The 23,754-nt window shown below is 33.2% G+C and overlaps 1 protein-coding gene and 1 pseudogene across 1 annotated transcript in view; both read right to left on the bottom strand.

The window, feature by feature from the left end:
• Positions 1 to 8,656: 8,656 nt before the first annotated feature.
• The window catches only part of LOC148624205 (uncharacterized), a 52,202-nt gene continuing 37,104 nt past the window's right edge, over positions 8,657 to 23,754 (bottom strand). Inside the window, exons 6-8 of the mRNA XM_088566732.1 lie at positions 16,768 to 16,876; positions 16,307 to 16,359; positions 8,657 to 11,002 (exon numbers count right to left, since the gene is read on the bottom strand). Of these exons, the coding sequence (XP_088422858.1) occupies positions 10,662 to 11,002; positions 16,307 to 16,359; positions 16,768 to 16,876 (503 nt within the window). The 3' untranslated portion in view covers positions 8,657 to 10,661. The remainder of the gene's footprint in view (positions 11,003 to 16,306; positions 16,360 to 16,767; positions 16,877 to 23,754) is intronic.
• On the bottom strand, positions 16,883 to 22,428 carry LOC148624206 (uncharacterized; annotated as a pseudogene).

The raw sequence follows: 23,754 nt of genomic DNA, 5'->3' as shown, positions 1-23,754 counted from the left end.
GATAATAGTTATGCCAAAAAGACGTCCGTTTCTCAGTAATGTTTGAAACAAAAAAGTCTTTATTATTATTTAACTCTTTTTTTATATTTGGACTGGAATCCATAAGAAATTTAAGTAAATTGAATGTTAGAATTTTTTAACAGTTCTTTTAAAGAGATAAGGGACGGTGCAATATTTATAAAGCAGGGGACACCAGTGAATATTTTGAAACTTGCGTGAAAAATATGAATGCCTCATATTGAATATAAAAGAATCAATGTCCCATGACTTGCAGTGATATAAAAGTGCGTGTTCCGTTATGTGAAGGTATTGAAACTGTAGTCTGGCCAGTATTAAGAACATTTATATAATTCACTGGGACCGTACACAATACCTAGGTGAGAAAAAATCGACAATATCGATGCATTAAAACCTGACACCTTTCCAATTGTTGTAAGATTTCGTATTTCCCGGCGTTCATCTTTTAGTGCAAGTATGTAAACCTTCCAAAACTACAATTAGTCGACCATGCTACAAAGTCCCTCCCAGATTACATTGAAAGGTGAATCAAGGGAATCAAGATTCTAGCGGGAATCAAAAGAATGTAATCCAGTGACAAAGACCAGACATTGAAAACAGTCTAACAAACACGACAAAAACATAATATAACAAAAAATATATATACAAAAATACATATAAAGTAACAATAGTGAATAAACAACTCGGACTCCACTGGGAGCACTTGACGGGTAGCGTCCTCTGCTTTTCTAGAAACATCCGCCGAGTTGCTCATAAAAAAGTCAAGTCCGGGGTAGATGAAAGAGGAAAGGAAAACTAAGACACGTTAAACCAAAATAACCAATAAAATAATTAAACAATCGCGCCGTACCTAACCATGTTTGATTCAGTTAAATATGCGGTCAATATAAAGAGTGAAGTGAGCTTTTTCCTATCACCTGTTCAAAAATTAGTATCAGTTATATATCGAACTTATACATGTACTTTTCATTGCTTTCATCTGGTAGTTTATTTCATGCTACATTTTCGTCGCCGAGCATTCACACCTCATGTATGTTATCTTACTCAGATAATAATGTATTTATCCAATCAACCATGCTACAATTTCATTCAATTTTCCCTCCAAGATTTTATTAATCCATCGAAGATGTCAATTATTAAAAAATCATGGGGAGTGTAAATTTTTGCAGTGGTAATACACGAAAATTTCCAGTTATGTCGCTTTCTCCTCTTCATTGAAAAATACAATAAATAGTAAAACATAAAAAATTTGTTGATTTTTTTTCTTGCGCAAGCACGAAATCATTGCCTTTTTTTTCACCGGCAAATCTGCATTTTTAAGTGACGGGGAAATTAGGAATCATATTTTTCCCTGTCCATGGTTAAGTTAATCTTTTCCAGTGGGGCTAAATTTTGTAATTAAAAAAATCCAATGCATATAAAATGTTCGGTTCTGACATACAATTTGCCGATTTCGCTGTTCCAGTAATTTCAATATGTTGATGTAGGAAGTAATTTCTAATTTTCCTGTAGTCTACATGAAATCAGCCAATATAAAAATTGGAGATGTGGTATGATTGCCAATGAAACAGTCATCCACCAAAAGCCAAGCAATGACAAATCTTCTACAGGTCACCACACGGTCTTAAATGATGGGAAAAGCCCAACATACAGCACCTTTACAATCGGACACAAGACCACAAGCTGCATCGAAAAAGTAATCGTAAATGTTTCAGTAAGCTAGTTCAAAATCCAAAAGTAAGTGATAAGCACATAGGGTTTACTGAAACAAAAGTATCAATAACAACAGCCTCACAGGAGCCTAAATCGCTCACCTGGCTAAAGTTTGTTTTTCAAGGGCAATAAATTTAACACGGAGTTGTCCATCAATTTTGACTCAAGAGGACTTTGGTAGGACTTATCATAAGGATCATTTCCTTCACTCTAATGAGGCTGACTTTATAGCTGATCTGATCTGAAAGAATTATCGTTTAGCTAGATCCTTTAATCTCAGTTTCCGCAATATAGATGACGTATTATATTTAAACAATCCTAATTTCGGGGATTTGGTACATCGCATCTACCGATAAGAACTTGAGATAAAGGATACTCCAGATAATGTGAAGTCAGCCTCATATCTTGACCTGCACGTAGAAATCGATGGTAAGGGAAAACTATTCACCAAACTTTACGACAAACGTGATGACTTTTCATTCAAAATTGTCAACTTTCTTTCATCTGTTGCAACATCCCTTCAGAACCTGCGTATGGAGTTTTCATATCACAACTCATACGTTATGCCAGAGCTTGCCAAAACTACGCAGACGTTTTGTATCACGCTATATTTCTAAAAAGTAGGCTTCTGGAGCAAGGCTATGTTGCTACAAGATTGAAGTCAACAATTATTCAGATTTTGCTTGATGTGACTTTTTTATAACAATCTGTCCATCGGTATTTGATAATTATAATTCCGCATGAAACTTAAACCATAATCGTAAAATATAGATTTTACATATGAAATCCATTTAAAGAACCTGTGCCATTTTCCAAAGGGTTTTGGCCATGAGTGAGGCCAATTTAAAAAAAGTATTCAAATGTACAGAATTTTCATTGGAGTCTTTAGAGTTAAAACCTCTTATTGGTCCTTAAAATGCAAATTACTGCTCTTTGGAAGGTTATGTAGAGCTAAGCACGACACAACACATAAACAAATATTTAACTTCCGTTTGGGTCAAATACTTAGTGGTGACATAAATCAGGATTCAGTAGCATATGACTTAATAAGAACCTTAATGAAATACGGTATGTTATCATTTCTCGAATGCTATATTGAAGAGACTAATATCCCAGAAAAAAAAAGACTGTGGTCTAAAATTACGCACCAGCCATTAGAAATTCGCGAAGAATCAAAGTGGAAATCTTCTGAAGAACACCGATCAGAACTTGACAGGTTCTTTAAAATTCATGACAAACTAACATAACACAGACTCCATCGTCTCGCATCAATAAACCCACAATTGAAAGAAAAACTATTACTTGTGAAACTCGGGTGTATGGAAATAGATTGCCCATGTACTTTGTACAATTATTTTGATATTGATATCGTGAAACACTTACTGTTGAACTGTAATGATATGATAGAAGCAAGAAACAAAATGTTCTATTCAATAGTTGACGTGCTACAAATCCAAGAATCAGTCTGCTTCTTAATGCAGGAAGATGATGATATATTGATAACTTTACTTGGTGGCATTACTGAATTTGTAGAAACAATGGATTCAGAAATTTGGAAAACTCTGATGTACTGCTTAGCAGATCATAGTTATGACATGCATATAAAGTTTAAAGATATTTTGAAATGTTACAGACTTAATTTTGAGCACTGATGCCCTTATTTTGTATCGATATGTATTTTTTTTCGCCTGTATTTACATTTTGATGTGTTTGTTTAGTAAATCATGTATTATGTAATGTTTGTATAATAATTATTGTTAAAATGTAAACTCATCAATACTGGTGGAAATAAAGATAATCAATCTATCAATCAATTATGAAATCCATTTAAAGGACCTGAGCCATTTTCCAAAGGGTTCTGACCATGCATGGGGAACAAATTAAAAAAAGTGTCCACATTTCCAGAATTTTCATTGGAGTCTTTAGAAATAAAACCTCTTACTGGTCCCTAAAATGCAAATTTGTGAATATTTGGATGAATGAAAAGTACAAACATTTGCAACAAAATTCGTAGAAAATGCATTTTCGGCATTTTTGGTCTAAATAGAACACTTTGAATCGGGATTTCCCATGGAAGCACATCTGCAACCATTACAGTATATGATTTTTACGTACTGTGAATAATGAAAATACACATTTTCTATAAGCATTTATTGATCCATTTATTCATATATTTATTTCCTCATGAATGAGATTATACAATGAAGCGTTATATTAAAGCAACACTAAATTAAAGGAGAGAAGAACAAAACACAAGTAATGACGAAGTATACATATATATCATCACACATACTATACACAATGCGATCTCATAAAGAAGTTATAAAATTTACTCAAATAAATGATTTGCTGATGACACGTCGTGCATTACTAAAGAATCAGTTTTATCGATTGGCCGAACTTGGCGACACATTGTGCAACATGCGAGTGGTATAGTTGAACAAAGTATTTATAATCACCGCTTTCGAAACTAAATATAGGCTCACGACCGAGAAAAGTTTGAAATAACGTTTCGTCGTCGTATGAAAATAGTTCAAGACACAGTGGCAGTTCTTTATTATTACCTCCCTCCATATCTCACGGTATACCTCTATGCAAGATCAAGCACAGCACGCGTGAACCTGACTTCGGTATAATTGAGGTTACAAACATCGCAGACTACATGGCCGGTTGAATAAGGAATTTCAGTTATGAGTTAAGTAATAATGTATGCATTTCTAATGTCTTTAAATGGCTGCATTTTTCCAGAAACTCGCAACTGACACAGTTTTATGAATATTCGCAAAACGATTAAAATTGGGATCGGCTGAAATGCGTTTTCTCCAGTCATTGAGTTGTATATCATCTATTGCTTTGTTGTATATTATCTATTGTTTTGTGTACAATTTGTTTCCATCGTGATTTTGAGGGAAAGACTCTTTCCCTTACATATTCTGAGAGATATTCAGTTAGTTCGTAGGTACACAGGATACTCATGATACCTGGAATAAAACCGTATTGATTTATGTTGTTATCCATGAGACAGGAAAAAAGTCTCATTAGGAAAATTTGTTTTGTCAAGTACGTACTGTTAAGAGAACACAATATCTGAAGCAAAAAATAGTTTTCTTTTACGTATAGAACTCACTATTGGTGATAGGCCAACAATACTTTCGCACATATCTGATCTGGTGGCAGTTTTTTAAGGTCAAGTATGTTTTTAACGATAAATGTTGGAAACAGTTCAGAAATGATATTTCCACAGACTCGAGTTTGTTCCACAACTCGCAAACAAACATCACACTTGGTAATACGACAGTTTTGTATAATCTAACTAACACCATAGGATTCGTTCTTTGAGAAAAAAAACACCATTTAAAGCAAAATAAACATGTTTTCCTTTTCTACATGCCTTCTCGGTCCTTTCTCTAGATTTAAAGTTGGACGTCAAATCTATACCAAGATTCGAATAATTGGCAGAATACGGAATCGTTTCATCACCAATATTCCATGAAAAATCTGACTGTTTTTCTTTATTAGTCATCGAAAATTGTACTATACATGACTTGTTTGCATTAAAGGTAAAGCACCATTTTTATGAGAATCTAAAACCGACATCTATCATACATTGTAGCGCTACCGGCGATGTTGCAATGCACGCTATGTCATCAGCAAGGACTGAAGCACAACTATTAAGATTGAAAATGCCCATCTTTCTATTACATGTTTCTATTTCACAGATTAAATCATTTATTAAAACCAAATAGAGTAAGCCAGACAGAACACTACCTTGCCTTACTCATAAAGCAGGAATATATTTTGATTGATGTTGGTTAACTACAACAGCACTTTGTGTATTTAAATGCAAATCATTAATAATTATCCACAGTTTACCTTTAACACCATGTTTATACAATTTATACATAAGACCTCGCCTCCAAACAGTGTCAAAAGCCTTTTCTGCTATCAAGAAAGGCAAGACAAGTTTTACTATGTAGTTCACTATTATGAAATGTTCATTTAGTATTCTGTCATGACCACTAGCTTTAGTGTTCTAATGATGTTCTGTGATACTTCCTCCTATTAAATCGTCAGGATTAGATGTAGATTCTTCAAGGATACCTAAATATTCACTTTCTATATAAAGTTCTGTATCGCAGTCGAAATTATCGTGTTTGTTTGTATACATGTCCTTCAAGTAGTCCATAAAACCTTTAGCAATTGATTCTGGAGTATCACAATTTTTTCCCTTTTGATGGATTTCCGGATATATTTGGGCTTTTGAATGTTTATTACGTTTAACTATCTTCCAAAATAGTCTGATGTCGCATTCTGCTGATTCGTTAAGATCGTCATAGCATTTTTGAATATACTGTTCACATGCCGCTTGTTGTACATTTCTAAATATACTTTTGGCTTTCTTGTAATTTTTGTACGAGCTGTATGACGTGCCTCGATGACGGCCCTCTTCTACCTATATTTCCAATACGGCTTTGTGTGCGGATTGTATTTCAATTTCGATTGAATACTGTTAGCAGCTAAATGTTGTCTGGATTGACACTCGTACACTGCATTAGTTTAAATACGATTGCTTTTTGTTCCAATCTGACCCGGGAATATTTTTTTTTGTTTTGAATTTTTGCTAAAAATGTTATTATCAAAATGCCATTTTTTGCTTTTGATAATCTATTAGTCGTGTTTTATCACAGGAAAATTATATTTTTAAGTACCATTCTGTGTAGGAATCAGGCAATGGTTGGCATATCATAATTCTCAATTTGGTCTATTTTGCCTCAAATATCATATTCAATACACCTAGAAAACAACTAAAAAAGCTATCTAAATTTATCCTTAAGCATCTGTGACGTATCTTTATTTTCCAAACCCCAAACCTCAGCGGCATATATTCATTTAGCTGTTTAAAATGATCATATAATGCTTGCAGAGATGTATTATTTTGTTCGTTGTTCTTTTTATTCCCACCAAGACTATTTAAGATTTTCCGAAAAGCTTTTCTATCCCTTTTTAGAAATATTTCTTAGATCATTGGCATATTTTTGTTGATGATCATTACAAGCTTTATCGAGCGTTTGTTTATATTCTTTGTTCGCGGGTATCAACAGCGCTTGTTTTCGGCATTAAAAAAAGCAAACTTATGTGTATTAAGCGAATCGCAATACAGAGCTCGGATGGGACATCGTTATACTACACGGCACCTTAAACCATGTCACATTCACATACGTAAACAGATGGAATGAATATAATTTAAGTGAAGAAAGGTATTCGGATTGTTTCAGTCCCCACGTTCTCTCCTCAGTATCAGCTGCCTGGTTTTCAAAATATCCAATTTTGCACCAACTGAAGTTGCAAGAAAATACATGGAAAAGGGTGTTCTTATTTTTACTCATTTCCCATCTCCTCTATGCATGCTTTCCTCCTGTGGTAGTTTCTAATTGCCTGATATTTTATAAAACATAGTATTTGTCTGTTAGTTTTGAAAGTGCACCCCTGACTTGTATTAAAAATCCAAAATACATGTATATTTTTTCAGTACGTTACTATGGCTACTGGTTTTAATAACAATATTCACTTATTCACCTATACATTACTTGAACCCCCACACAACCAAGATAAGAAGATATGTATTTGAAAAAATAGAAATTTTTGTTTAGACTGTCTCATAACAGTCTTTTTCAACAAAATAAGACCCGAATTGACCTAACTGTATAGTACTACCTCATGTTTACACTGAATGTTCTTATAACTAGCCGAATATGATTACCATGGCTGTGGTCTCATGGACGGAGTCCGTACATTTTTAAGCTTAAGTTTAACAAAATAACACTCAGTATGTTGTAGGTTTCTTACTGACATTATGAAGATTAACAAACATGCAAAACTGACTCATAACAAGTTATTGCTAACTTCGCCATTAGCGTTTATTTTTATGTGTATTTGTTCATTTTTAAGAAATGACTGCATTTATTGTGGTCTGTGAGTTTTTGAAGTAAGAAACATCGTAAATTAACTACTCAATCTATCAACATCATTGGTTCTTGCTTACAAGTAAGTTCAAATTTAATGAGGAATATAAATTATGTTATTTATCTTTAAAAGCTTCTTACGTCGCCATCCATGATTAAATTCTAGATACAGTTGTGTAGAAATAGTGTATCGTCATCCATGGTTAAATTCTAGATACAGCTGTGTAGAAATAGTGTATTATTGACTCCATTGTTACATGTAGCGTTTCTCTAGTCAAACGTGTCGCTATCAGTTGTGTGCTGAATTGTAAAATTAATTACTGTATTTCCTACAAATATTTCCTGGTACACACCAAAAATAAAACTTAATTTACCAATGTAATTAGTCAAATACGGACACTTAGATGTGTTTGTAACACTTGTACGTTCTTTGATGTTGCAAACAGGAAGAGTCAAATAGAAAAACGACTAATATCTTTCAAGTACGGTATCAGTAATACATGTTTGTCAAAGAGTAATCAAGGGAACCAAGGTTATAGGTCAAATGCTTTTGCGTATATTAGTACATATAATGAAATACCAAGACAAGTTGCTGTTTTGCAGTTGTTTAATTAAAGTCTGATTGTCATTTTTTTTGTTTTGCTATTTGAGCACCATGCTTGACCCTTCGCTGCAATTAGATCACCAAGAATCATTATCACAGAGTGGACTTTATTGTAATTGTAATATTTAGTATGGTTTTCATAAGTTGTTATCTAAGAAATTAGGGTATAGCATGTTAGTTTTCAACACTTGTATTGTGACATTAATTGAGCTTTATTAATTTGTGACAGATTATAAATCATGTTATTATATTTGTAAAATAAATCAAGATGAAACAAAGCTTAAATAATAATATCTATAAAGTATATTGATAATTATGTAAGAGTTACTTATAAGGATATCTAAATTGTTATGTGAACTTGCATACTAGTGAAAAAAATATTTTGATATACAATATGGATCAGGTTTGATATTATGGACTTCCGTTGTATCGTTGTAATAATTTATCATTTGGCCGAAGTCATTATATTATTTAAAGGCTACTTTACAGATCTCTACCTCTCGAGTAACAGACAATCCAAACAAACATTTTACAAACAACACTGACCAAAACAGATTGGTAAGATTACGCATGTTTATACACCCTTATAGTATGACATCGAAAAATGCTGAATCAGTGAAAACTGGGCGTTTGGTGTCATTCATCATTGTGTACCAAGGTCCGCAGTAACTTACAAATATCATATAATACTCTGTACAAAAGTTGTGGCCATGACAACTCTAGAAATCTAAGAACAATGAGAAAGTGTAAGGGGTAAATAAATGTTCAAGTTAACAATATGATTGTAGAGAGAACTATAAGGTGTACACAATTGTCATGTTCCTGGAATACTTCAAGTGAATAATTAATTATACATAATTCAATAGAACAAAGTTTTATATTTTGAATTCCAAAGTATGATCTTGTTATTTCATTTTGTGAATTATAGCCCTTGTATCAATACAATTACATGTGTTTATTCAAGTAACAATATCCTCCCCATTCAAAACATGTTTTTACAAAATGTATATTGATATTTTGAAAGTTATTAGCGGATTTCCGGAGCAAAACGGGGAAACATTTAAAATCTAAATATACTGTTCAATATTTCCCAAAATGTTAGAAATAAAAAGTTCATGAGAATGTGATTTAAGAATTCACAAAGGAATGAAAATATGTTTTTTTATTGAGGGCTGGGTTGAAATTTGTAATTTAAAGGCAGAACTTATTTTTTTTCTTAAATAAAAAGGCAGGACAGACCAAAAGGGAAAACTGAAAAGTCAGGAACTCTTTGTTGTGATATATTATTGTAAAGATATTAAAAAAGGTAAAATAATAATGATAGGAAATACGCTGCTTTGAAAAAAAACAAAAAAAAACAAGACTGTATTATCTCAAAATAACAAGGAAAGAGAGAAAATTTCATTCTTGACCCAAATAAAAATTTAATGGGTGCTTCCAAACTCACATTTTCGCAATACCAACAATTAAAAGAGAACACATTTATGCAATAAACTTCTCTTCAATTTCAAACATGATAAAATAAGGAAAAAGGATGTGGTTACAAATACAAATATAACTACTTGTATGCTTTGTGTCCTGATAAACAAGATCTCGCGAATTAATACTGAAAGACAGCAAACGTCTTTCTAACATTTTCTGAGTAGTTTGTCCAGCTTCAACCCACTGTATTACCGATCCCTCTGAATAAATTATAAATACATTATACAATATTTCAGAAATGTTTGAAAAAAGGTTCATAAGAAATTGATAAAACAAATCGCAAGAGAACTACCATTTGTTTTTTTTTTATAGCGGGTTAGATTGAATTTTGAAATACAAAGGTATGATTCATTTTTTCTGAAATAAAAATTCATAACAGACCAGAATAAAAGAAATATAAAGACAGGATCTCTTATTGTCGAAAAATAGCACTACTTAGATTTTTAATAACCCCTCAGAAAACGTTATTTTGAAAACGACAGGACCTAAATGTTTCTTAAAATAAAAAGGAATGAAAAAAATCAAATGATTGCTCCCTAATTCACATTTACACAACTCAAACAATTTGAAATAAATACAAATATATATAAGCAACTTCTGTACAATTGTAATCAAGTTAGAGAAAATAGTAGCAAAAAGATTGTGTAACAAATACCAATCTAAATACTTATATGCTTTGTGTACTATTAAACAAGATTTCGCGAAATAACGCCACTAATCCTGAAAGGCCGCAAATGTCTTTCCAAATATTCTGTGTCTATTCTCCATATCATTAACTCCCAGTATTACAAACTACTCACCCTATAGCAAGACAAAAAAAAAAGAAAATGGTAACCAATATAAATTCTAACATCTACATCATAATTTTCCCCGGACTTAAGTCACTGATCCTGAAAAGTAGCAAAAGTCGTCCCAAAGTTGTGTGTGTAGTTTTCCCTAGTCTTCAGTACCCCTGGACTACAATCTGCTCCCTCTCTAGTAATGTGATTGTATGTGTAACTACCAGTGTTGTACAGGTTTGATGTACTATATTGGTTATCATGTGGTAAGATTGTAGTGACAAGCTGGGACTCCCGAATTGAAGCATACTGATCTTCTTCATCTGAGCAGTTGTCAGTGTCAAACTCATATTCATCATCAGTTTCTCTTGTCTGTAAGGTTTCTTTCTTGTTGTATGAGTCGTAGATATTTGACTTTCTCTGGTAGGACTCATTTTTGTTCTCTGTAAAAAGATGTCAGCCTAAATAAATTATGATAAACCAATATGATAAAGGACTAACTGTATGTAATATAACGGAAAATAATGAAAAAAAAATACGATAAATAATAAGATAAGTAAATCTTTCCTTAATAAAACCCTTTTGAGTATCACTTATTATAGAAGGAAAAAGGTGATATATTAGCTACAGCTACTGAGCCTACTTTTATATTTGTATTCAAAAGACTTATTGCTTTGCCTTCTTATAATCACATCATCTCGCTCTGATACTGAAAACCTCTCATATCTATAAGTAATGAATTAACGAAATACAAATGGGCCAAGATTTTTCCAATTTTATAAAAATAAAAATCAGTAGCGAATCTATTAGATGCTCTTTTCTTGTCACATAACATGGTATCTTACTGTCAAGCGAGAGGAGATCGATAATATAAGTCAAGTACTACAGCGTGATCGTGAATGATGGACGTCAAGGATCGTGAACCAGTAATTAGGAGCTTTTCAGTTCATTTTGTTATTTGTTCAATAATTACACCAAACTGCTACTTTTACAAATACAGCAAAGGTGCCTGCTGGTCAACATTTACGGAAGATTGAATATGTAGATAATTCAGATTATAGAACAAATTTTCCCGTAGTCGATATATATGTGAAGTTATCGACGCACAGCTTCGCATCCTTAAGAAACTTTATAAAGTGGTTTCCAAAATAAATTTCACTTCATTTACATTCTATTTGTGGGGAACGCAATCAACTTAAGTAGTCTATATCTTGCCGATTCCCTAAATGTCCGTTAAAGTCGAGCATGTACTGAACAAGTATATTTTTGACAACAGGACTTCATAATATTGTTGAGTTACATCACATCTACTAGAGCATTTCGATAGCAGATAACTCATACACAGATGAAAAACTTGACGAATCAAATCGCACAAAATTTCACAATTGGAGTTTTCAAGTAAGGGTTTCGAAATTAAAAAAAAAAAATATCAACCCCAGCCCCCTCTTCCTATCTCGTGATAAGTCAAAATACTGCCAAATACTGTTCTTAGATATAGCCTCGTTTCTACATTTACCTATAATTACTAATAAAAAAATGTTTCATCTACTCGTCTGTACGTCCGTCACAAAACTGTTTGACATAGACTTATAGGATTGTTGCACTTCCATTTTTGGTCCGACATACGAGACTAACTGACGATAGCATCTATTGTTTGTTTAGTAATGCCCTTTTACGTGTTTAATTTCAAGAATTTTCAGAATGTTATTTTTCAGAATTTTATTATATTTTTAACCATTGCCTTTGTATAAGATTAAAACATCGTCACTTTTTTCGGAGTCTTACAAGATTGTCCCACTTGCTAAAAACGATATTTTCCATAATAGCTTGCGTTGGTAATCTCGACGTTCTGTTACGGTTTCATGGACGAACATCGCGTGTAACGTCGCAATTTAAAATGCTTTTGGAATAACACAGGGTTGTACATGATGTCATGCAAAGTATATCCTGACTCATTTCTTATTCCCGCTCAATAGGAAGTTTTTATAAAAGACCAACAAAAATGCTAACAACATGTTTTATATGACACTAAATTGAAGCAATAGTTTAAGATTTAGATTAAGGGAGCAAAAATTTTTGCAACGAAAACTTTGCATGTCAAATTTCAAAGTTCCATAAAATAGGAAGTTGATAAAGAGGCGAATCAAAAATTGTTTCCTATGTTTCAGTGTTCATTGTTTAATAGGTTTTATCAGCTAATAGATAAACCGATTTAATCGAAGTGACAATAATGTGTTAAGTTTCAGGTTACAGACCACCAATTGCATCATCGCAAAAAAAAGAAGTCCTACGTCAGGTACAAAGTAGTCCCTTTAGCATGCCATTATAAAAAAAGTTGACAAAATTTTTAAATGAATGAACTTTTTTGAAAAAGGGAATTTTATTCTGGCAATTTGGAGCCCAAAGCATGCTGCCTAAAATTAAAAAAAACTAATTCGGTAGAACTATAAATAAAGATGGTCTAAATAAAGAATTTTTAGGATTCCCCAGGCTTTTTTTTAGGGTAGATAAATTCCGAGTGTTAGTGCTGCACTGCAAGGTAGTAAATCCCTTGTGAAATTTTTAGCAGTACATGTGTATGTTTCAGGTGGTATATGGTTTTGGTTAGGTTAAACTTAAGGTAAACTACAGAGGATTTGAAATTTGAAAAAAAAATACGAACTTAAAATAACAATTCAATAACCCCAAATAAAATAAATAATCATCACAAAAAAGTGTACAGATCTTCATACCAATACAACTAACAAATGTTTAAATTTTTATGCAATAACCATTAATAGTTTCTGAGATATGATGCGACATGCGAAAAACACACACCTTTTATTCATTTCAACAAACAATTTTAATTAAGAAAGCTACAATCATATGCCATCACAAAACTTCTGGCCATTTAATATAAGTTTAAAGCAATAGGGAATATAACGTTGGGCAATAGGAAAGTAAAGAAGAGACTCCCAGAAGCATGAATCGCTCGCCAGGTTAAATTTTGCCATTCAAGGACAATGACTTTAACAAGGAGATGTACAACAATTTTGACTAAAGAAGACTTTGGTAGGACTTATCGTAAGGATCATTTCAGCTGTTGAAAGTTTCTGTCTATCTATCATAATTTTCAAGATATTGGCTAAAAAATGTAAAAAAAAAACACCGTCATTTTTTACCTTTCAAGGGCAATAGCTCTTAGAAGGAATTATGTGACAAACTTTATTCCTTGAATTTTTGTAAGCTTTATAAAAAGGACCATTTCAGCAATTGAAAGAAATGGACTAAACTTTACGGTTTTGGGGATATAATAAAAAACAATCTACTGTCTGTCACCTATGTTCCATTTTTAGTAACGCCAGCTTTATTTTTTCACGGATAAAAAATCTCCACAACAGTTCTATGCAGGATATCCCAAGGAATATTCATACCAAGTTCGGTTCCAATTGGCCAACTAGTGGCAAAGACGATTTTTGAAAGAAATAACATAATAAATAGCCCCAATAACTCCAATATGGCTTAACAGATTAAAACGAAAATACGACCACAGACTGATCTCATTATGCCGGACACTTTTATCTTATGTCAGAGCGTGGCTTAACCTTACGGTTTTGGAGATATATGAAAAAAAAAAAAAAACTGTCTTACACATATGCTATATTTTAAGTAACGGCGGCCATGTTCTTGACGGATAAAATATCCCCACAATCAATGCAAGATAACCAAAGGAACATTCATACCAAGTGTTTTTTTCCAATTGGTCAAGTAGTATCAGACGGGAAGATATTTTTTAAAGAAATACCATTAAATATAGCAAAAATAAATGTAGCAATAACTCCAACATAGCTTAACCGATTAAAACAAAATCTGACCACAAAAAAGATCTTATTATGCTGAACAATTTTACGGTATGTCAGAATTTGGCTAAACCTATTGGTTTTGTAGATATAATCTGCTAAATCTACTGTCTGACCCCTATGTTCTATTTTTCAGAAACGTTGAGCATGTTTTTCGACGGATAAAAAAATCCCCATATCAATACTACCCAGGATACCCCAAGAAACATTAATACCAAGTTTGGTTCCATTGGTCAAGAAGTGTCATAGGAGAAGATTTTTGAAAGAATAAACATAAAAAATAGCAAAAAACGTCGAAAAGGTCCAGAACTCCAATATGGCTGAACCGATTAAAACAAAACAAAAATAAATGACCACATGTAGATCTTATCATGCTAAATATTTTTACAATGTCAGATTTGGCCTAACTTATTGGTTATGGAGATATAATATTTAAAAAAATACTCTTTGACCCCCTATATTCTATTTTTAGTAACAACGACTATGTTTCTCGACGGATGAAAAATCCCCACATCAGTTCAATGCAGGATACCCCAAGATGCATTCATAAGTTTGGTTCCAATTGGTCAAGTAGTTACAGAGGAGAAGAGTTTTGAACATTGTTAACGACGGTGACGACGGACGCCATGTAATGGCAATAAATCATATGGCCCTTGATCATTATGCATTAAAAGCGCATAATCTGTGCACAAATTGATCGATGGTGGTCAAAAAAAAGATGAAAGTGGGTGGTTTTAAATTATATTTGTAATTAATTACAAAAACGTATGAATATTGTTTACATGAGTGAATAATTTGCCTCCACTCTGTCAACACAACAATGTTGGAAAAGTGTGTTTTTTCAGCTTGTGTATGACTGAGTCGCAGAATTGCGTAACCAGGTAAACCTCAAATCTTTACGAAACATTGTCCAATAGTACTCCCCCTGTTTCTGAACATTTTGGAACTATCGGCTTTTGTGTACCTATAACAGTTTACGATGCTTTTACGAATTTAAGATTCCCAAAGTCTTATCACAGATTGCAAAATATTGCCAACATCTTGTCGTGATACGATTTAATCACATGCGGGGAATTGGGCGGCAGGAAAAAGAAAAAAAAATAATAATCATGAGAAATACAAGAAGTTTTTCCCACTGAAATGGGAAGAAAACGCATATACTTATTTCTTGACGCATATGATGCCGTAATTTCAGTAGCACAACATTTTTTATATAATTATCTAAATTAAAAACAAAAATAAAAACAGACAGACTCCAAAAAGCAATACTGGAAATCTGGAAACAGCTTGATTTTGTTTGGGAATCCTATTCACAGTTCTGTATAGGTGACATTACGAACCATAAAACATTGTCGATGCTAACCTACAAGTCTCCAATTAACGTAAACGAATAAAGTAAACCAGGTGTTAAGTCTTTCAAAGTTTAATAGTATTTACAAAGTAAAGAAATTGACATCGAATCATTACAGTATAATATTGCTTAGAAATTTTGCAGATTCAGAACTACAAATAATTTTTTTACATATCGAAAATGGTAGATGGCAAGGTATAGACAGAGAAAACAGACACTGTGTATTGTGCAATAATTAGGAACTAAGTGAGGAATATCAAACTTTTCTCAGAGAAATGCAAACAAATTTTACCAAGATATTTTCTAAATCATTGCAAAACCTTATAATTTGATAAAAGATTTAAATTCCCGCATTGGTACTCATGGCTAAGCATTCACCCCTTTTGTTTGTTTACTAGTAAATATTATTTGCATGCTTTTATAAATGTGTGTGTACGTGTCTCAAATTGTATTGTATTGTACTCTATATCAATTGATTAATGAGATTGAGATATGTATAATATTTCAATGCAATTTAACATGAAAAAGCACACACACATGCAACTAACGCAACTTACTTTTGTAAATGGCCTTTATAGAACTTGTCTTCTTTTGGTTATAAATTCTAATTCTACAAAAAATATAAAATGAAGAAGGAATGTTTATAGAAATAGGCTGTATTTTATTTAATATGCCTCGAGTGGAGCTAAATAGTATATCAAAGTACAATTAAATAAACATATAAAATCTGTTATACACTGAGATCAAGAAAAATGAATTGAAAACGAATGAATCAAAGGGTTTCCCGCATGTGTCGCACCAAAGGCTGATTGTACCACGAACTGTACAGACCGTTTCCGAATCTTTTATCTTCTTGTAAAGAGCGTTCGGAATTCACCTGTCTCACATTTAATTTATATCATTGAACGAAAATATTGGTATTGAGATAATTTGATAATTGTGACATTTTCACATTCAGTCTTTGATATTGTGATTTTTCAATACCTTTTACAGACAAAAATGTCGCTGTTAAACATACCCCTTTGTTGTGGCTATGATCAAGACAGCCAGGAAAGAAAGCACCGCAACTGATATACTAAGGAACATCATCCATTTAGTCTGCTCGCTATTGCCATCTCCTACTAAATCTAATAAAAAAGATTTTTTATACGAACATATATCCCATCAAAAAATATAACTCATCTGTCTGACGTTTTCGTATTATTATTAAAGAGATAATACTGCAACAGTTTTGTGTTTTAAAAATTTGAATATGTATTCAAGTAGTTTCAATCAAAACTTTCAGGGGCATAAAAACAACAGGAACTTCTTTTTCCATCATAATCGATCTATAAATAATAATAATATTAGTGATAATTATTGTTATTATCATTATTACTGTTATATGATTTTAGGCTTTGGATAAAGAGGGACGGGACGCGCTATTTGTATTGACCACAATTTTGCTATAGGGGATGTCTCAATCAGCTAGAATATTGAAACTTCCTTTTTAAATAGCCCATTAAATTTCAAACACAGCCTTCAACTTTGTAATTGTTTTAATTATAACTGTTGTCTCACTATCCACGTCTAACGTTTCCAATACTTTCCACGTTAAACAAGTAATTTTCCAAATTTCACTGTGACGTTACGCACGCTATTGCGGCTGTGTATTGCACCAATCTAAATAATAAATGACTATTGTAAACAATCAAAACTGTGATTATATGAAAGCTGTATATTGTTGGGGTCAGGTCAAATTATTAGTCTTAAATATTTATCACAAACGGTACTTCTAATTCTTTATAATCAATTAAACTTCCAAAAACCCGTAAAAACGTCAAAATTCCGTCTGTCAGGTGTAACAAATTGTAGGTAAAGAAGCTAAAATAGTGAATTGAGCTATTGCAGAGGGTACGAAATTCGCCAAATTTTGCATGGAAGAATAATTATATATGATCTTTTTGAGGTAATTATCGAAATTGCGTTAAATTGAGGCAAAACAAATATTCAAAGCAAAAATTAAAGTGTTGGTAAATAGTCAGATTTCTAAAAGTGTTAAGTAATCAAATTCCATTATTAATGTAAGCACTTATTTACACAATATTCTTTTCCGATTAATTTTCTGAAAATGTACATACTTTCAGCAATTCTACGTCGGCATTTGATAAAATTTTCAGTACAAACAAAACAATTACGACTTTTTTAAAATGTCTAGCGAAATATCAGATGTCAATATTTGCAGGGCTAGTTGAGAAAATTTCATGCTCCAACTCAATTCTACAATCATTTGGCAATTTTGTCTATGAAAATTATGTCTATGAAATAATGATACTTTGCAATTGAATATACACTTAGGAATACATATATTTCTTTTTTTATTATTCAAACCGTTGAAAACGGATAAAATTCGAACAAAACAAATGTCTAGCGATTTGTCGAACTTTCACTTTTTGAACGTTTGCGATTGGGAAATGGGGAAATAAAACAGAAATAATTTCCGCTTTAGATAACAAAAACCAGACACTTATACTCGTCTCTGCATTTACAAGTATAGAACATGCAACTGAAAGAGACAAAAAATCGAAATCGAGGGCATACAAAAAGCTGGACTAAAAAGTATCTTTATTTTGAGTTATTAACAAACGAAAGAATAAACCAAAAAAGAATTGAATCAATTCTTAGTTAACAGGAATTCGATCGGAGTGGAATGACTGAAACGCAAAAAAAAAGGTATAGAAAAGCAAAATGCTCATAGATAAAATGAATGTAGAAAAGGGTGTAATAAACAAATTTTATTTTGGAAAACACAAATGAGCAAATGAACTGAAAATCTTCATCAACGAGCGGCTATCTAATGGGTGTTGATGAAAGCCCGATTTTCTGATGAATAGAAAGCTCTTTCAATCGAAATACTACTAGTAAGTTGTGAAAGGTCAAAAGTCTGCTATTGGTACATGTAACATAAAATCATACATGTATGTCAAAATTTTAACTTATCGTAGGAGAAACTAGCATTATTCCCTCTCTAGACAGACAGAGTGTGCATATACGTTGCGGTTGCATTCCAAGCTGCGGTGCACGTGCATGTGCAAATTTAATTTACCGATAATCAAATTAGTTAATCTTCTCGCTTTTCCAATAAATGTTCAAGATGTTTTAATTCCTATCAATAAAAAAAAAATTATATATTTTGCTTTACAGTACACATGTTTCAATAAACATGCAAGAAAGAAACGAAAAGTGTCGACAAATGTCGAATACTGACGTTACCACATCTGCCACAATAGCATGCGTAACGCCCTTGTAGTCGAAGGGAAAACTGTGGTGAAATTTTTGTTGATGGGTAATGATTAACCCGAATTCTTTGGACGGGAGACATTGATTAGTTTTCCACGCTTGATTTCCCATTCATGTCCATTTCTTCTGAAATCCATTTTTGGAACTGATAACACACCCGAAGACTATGAAATTGTCCTGAATCGGATGTTGGTGGTAAACTTTTCGCCTTAACCGATGTGTTTCCAGTCATTACTCTGGATGTGAATTTTCTCCACCGATGAATGTTAAGTCCTTCAAGAGGAGGTCCTTCATATAAACAAGTGAGCGTTTCTTCTCCTGCTTTGATGATTAATGCTTTAATTGATCCATGTTTAATTGATCTTTATTCATGAAAACTTGACTTAGCATTTCCAGATGTTCTTGATTAAGTTTTTGTTAATGCAAGTCCTTTGCCTATTCCTAAAAGTCACAACCTGTTATAGAATGCAAAAAAGGCAGCAATTTACAAATATCCTCCCCAAGAAATCCTTTAGTCCTTTTGCTGATTAATATAATGAATAAGTAACACCAATATATCCGTATCTTCACCAAATACTACGACTTCTGAAGACAAAGCACAATCCACAGCTGTTTGCACAATAAGAAGATCTGCATCATCAGTTGCATTCTTATATCTAATGACATTATCCTTAAGCTTGTCACAAAGCATGTTAATAAGAGCTTGTTGGTTATGACTGTTTGACATAAAAAGTTAGTTTTAGTTTTGTAAAGAATAGAAGAAGTGAAATTGTACCTTTTGTTATACGCAAATGTGTTATATCTTTAATTGAAGGAATTTCTAAATAACTGTCAAAAAACAATAACAGAATTTTTGTATTTTCTGACTACATGATCAACATACATTTGTGTTATGTCTCTAAATAATTCACCATGTGTCCAAGGAAGTCGTTGCTCTAGTGATCCACCATCAAGGACATACTGAAAAGCCTTACCATCTATTTCATGTATGCAATCACTTCCACATGCCCATATCGCATCAGCTTAGTTTGACTTGCATGCCTCTCGAGATCGTCGGTTGCAATCAAACATAGAAGGAACGCTGGACAATTCATACTTGAATACCTAGGATGTGTTTGTTTTCAAATAGACTATCGCTGCTGTGGTCAAGCGTTGGAACATCAATTGAGGATCTATATCAGTACATAGAAAGTCTGAATCTGACTTGGACTTAGGTTTTGCTGCCAATGTTATTGATTGGTTTGAATTCTTGAAGCTATAACTTAAAATAATTTCGCCTTTCATTAATTCAAAAGTTATATTTCGAATACTTTCCGCTTTATCAACGCTAACATCAGGCTCTGCCTCAACACCTGTTTCAATATTTTTAAGTGACATATCATCAGTAAAAGGATTTTTTTCACTAAGATACTCAAGAATCACAAGAGTGTCTACCCCTGTCTCGTTCTTTCCTTGCACGAGTACCTTCTTTTTGCTAATCACTAGTACAGTATCCTGCACCAGTGAGATCTTACATGGCACTGTTGTATTCTGCACAAGGTGGCATAGATAGTATCAGTTGTGCTCGTTGAGATTCACCCATTCCTCTGCAACTGGTTAGACATCCAGAAGATTTGACACATCTCAACAATAATTGTTCTATAGTCAGATATGTAGAACGACCACTTCAAAAACGGTCTGTCCTCCTAAGTACGAGCTGGCCTGCTTTAAAATGTCTATAGACATGTGGGTGATCTATATCAAGTCTTTGCATCATTGACAAATAAACGTAGGCCAATTTGGCATATAGATTATGACCTGCTGCTAAAAAGAACGAAAGCATTTTTTGTATGCTATTTAAGTGAAGATCCCAGTTTTCTGTTCGTTCAGCTATCAGAAATTTGCTAAGGATGTTGGTCATGCGGCAAAACTTCAACCAAAAAGACGATGTTCAAGATTTACTGATTTTTTCTTTTGTTGCTACAATTTTAGTATTTACTTCGGAAAGAACTGAATTTTCTTTGACAGTTTCAGTAGTTTCTTCACCTGCAAAGTATGCTTTTTTCAACAATTTCATCGCATTCACTATAATCGGCTTCTGTAATATCAGATTCATGTGTACAAGGCAGACTGACCCCAAATGATTCCTTCATGAGAAGTATATGAAGTGCATTTTCCACCATCATAAACCAAAAAACAGCTCTAGATACTGCTTTGCCACTTAGCATATGATTTACCGCATTTAATGCATATACAGTTTCTAATACTTCATGAAGTCCAGAACCAGCCATAAGACGATCAATACTTCCAAGGAAGCTCATTTCATCAACCTAGACAAAGGACGATCTGTTTAAGGTCACTCTCGTTTTTTTTTCATTTGTGACTATACACAAAGCTTTCCAGTACAGAGGCTGATTAAACGTGACAATAGGTGGTTTTGTTATCTGTGAGCCTCTTTGCAAATGTATTTCAAAGTGGAATAAATGCATGATAAATCATTAGGATTTAAGTCGACCATAGGCAGAAATACGAATGATAATTTACCAAGATATGTTCCTTTCTGAACCATTTGCACATATCCCGACCAGCCCGGCATAGGACAACGCAAAGGCCATGACACCTTCCACAATAAATTGAACAGTCCACATCTTTATAGTTCATTCTTCTCAGATTAATATACACACATGAAGCCATTCAATTTGAGTCTGATGGTTTGTAGTAAGAAATGTTGATTTTGGCCAACAGTGCTATTTGCTCTGATGTCACGTCTATTCTCGGAATAGGTTTTGAACTGAAAGACCCTGGAGTTACTGCTGCCATAATTCTCATTCCATGAAAAGTATTGTTTCCATCTAGAGTTCCTGAATTGTGGTCTACATTGACCGCTACATACTGAAAAATGCTCTCGTGAACTAAATTAGGAATGTCATTTCCTTTTTCTGCACAAGATTCAAATTTTTGAACTTTAGTATATGAAGATTAGAATCCTAGGCTATTCAAAGTATCAATCAGAAATTTTTAAACGTTTATCCTTTCCACTAAATATAGTTTGAAGAAGAAACTGTAAGGATTCGGGCACATACTTCTTGTTACTTTGTACAGATAGTTCATCAGCTGAAGAATATAGTGCCTTGATGGATATTTCTGAAAAAAGAATTTCAGATTTAAGTATCTAAGCAGCTGTATAGATAATGGATATTTTTTCATCAATACTACGATTTGTTTTTGTTTGTTTATAGAACTCATGTAAAATTGACCAAACTGTGTTACAAAGTGTAACAACATTTTGCTTTCGGTTTATTTCAGAAATGATTATCTTATCTTCAAAATGATCTTTTAATTTATTCTTCATATGTTGTACACCATAGGCATCATCATCTCCAGAGTGTTCTGACATATTTTTAACAAGATCTGTAACCATTATTTGTTCATCTTCATTTTGCTGTAGATAATTTCCAGCAAACAAAAAACTCCTTGAATATGTAGATTTTCTTCCTGCTTGCTTTTTTGCCTTTTTGCTGGTGGAGAAAATAGTAGTGGAGTCTGCTTGAACGTCCGGAAATTTATAGTGCATGTCTGGTGGTACAAAGCATATGCAGCATGGAGTTCCAATATTCAATCATTAATTTGATCCTCTATCCTACATAGTGACATCTATTTATATAGCCTAGCTGGCCGAGGGCGGTGGACTTTGTGCAGGCGGAGTTTCCATAGATGTCACAGCGGTACGAGTTCGAGTCCCGCGGAAGGAATGACCAAAAATTTGCACCGCAAATTTGACAGATCTAAAATCGTTGGAAATTTTTCAGACCTTTCTATACGTTTACATATCTTCCCTGTATCAATTTGATCCGATGGCACAGTGTAACGAATAGAGTCTTATATATATATTAGTTCTTATTCATAGATACCCACCAAATTCATAATTATTACATCATCTGTTTATTTTTTATATTTGAATGCATAGCGGGAATGGACTTTTATTGTCTCCCTTTAATAAATCGTCTGTGTACGGCAACTTATCTGTAACGTAAAAATCTGCGAAAAATGCGCGATCTTATATCCTAAAAATGACAGATTTCCCATGGGTTGATTTTGGTAGACTTTTAACGTGTTCTGTTTATGGCATTTCTCTAAAGGATGACGACAGATAAATTCGGTTGCAATTGTTTAAGTCAAATGCTATTTTGACTAGAATAGTTACCGCATGTGCCGCAATGGCGTGCGTAACGTCTGTGAATACCCAGGACAAATGACGTCTTCAATAAAAGTTGCATATAATTGCTAAGCTAGGAAATTAGGGCTTTAAAAATCACTGTGCTAATGGTACTATGATTGTAGAAGTTTTTTTCCCAAAAATAACTCTCATTCATTCATTCGAGAAGTAAATTGGCTAAGGTAGGCGTGACGCTGGTAACAGCAATAACGGAAGTTTCTCCCAGCATTACCGAGTGAACAGCCCCATCCTCACATATATACCAGCCATGTGTAAATTAATCACCTCCGTAACACAGCGCGAAAAATTCCGACAGGTACCAGTCATGAACCGGTCCCTTTGGTCACAGATAAACCGAATTTAATTGTTTCTAAAACCACCTTCCCATGGTATCTCTGAAAGTTTTTACGCATTATGGTCCTACGCAGAATTGCCAGATTCCGCCCGCCCATCGGTGCAACAATTTCATTTTACTGATTTACGTAGCAATAAAATACAGCTAATAAAAATAGGCATACTTAGTAAAACAAG

The sequence above is a fragment of the Perna viridis genome, chromosome 2, assembly GCF_037379345.1.
Source record: "Perna viridis isolate PV_CMFRI_1.1 ecotype Kerala chromosome 2, ASM3737934v1, whole genome shotgun sequence".
In the NCBI taxonomy this organism is placed as follows: domain Eukaryota; kingdom Metazoa; phylum Mollusca; class Bivalvia; order Mytilida; family Mytilidae; genus Perna; species Perna viridis.
This window is presented reverse-complemented; position numbering and strand designations above follow the sequence as displayed.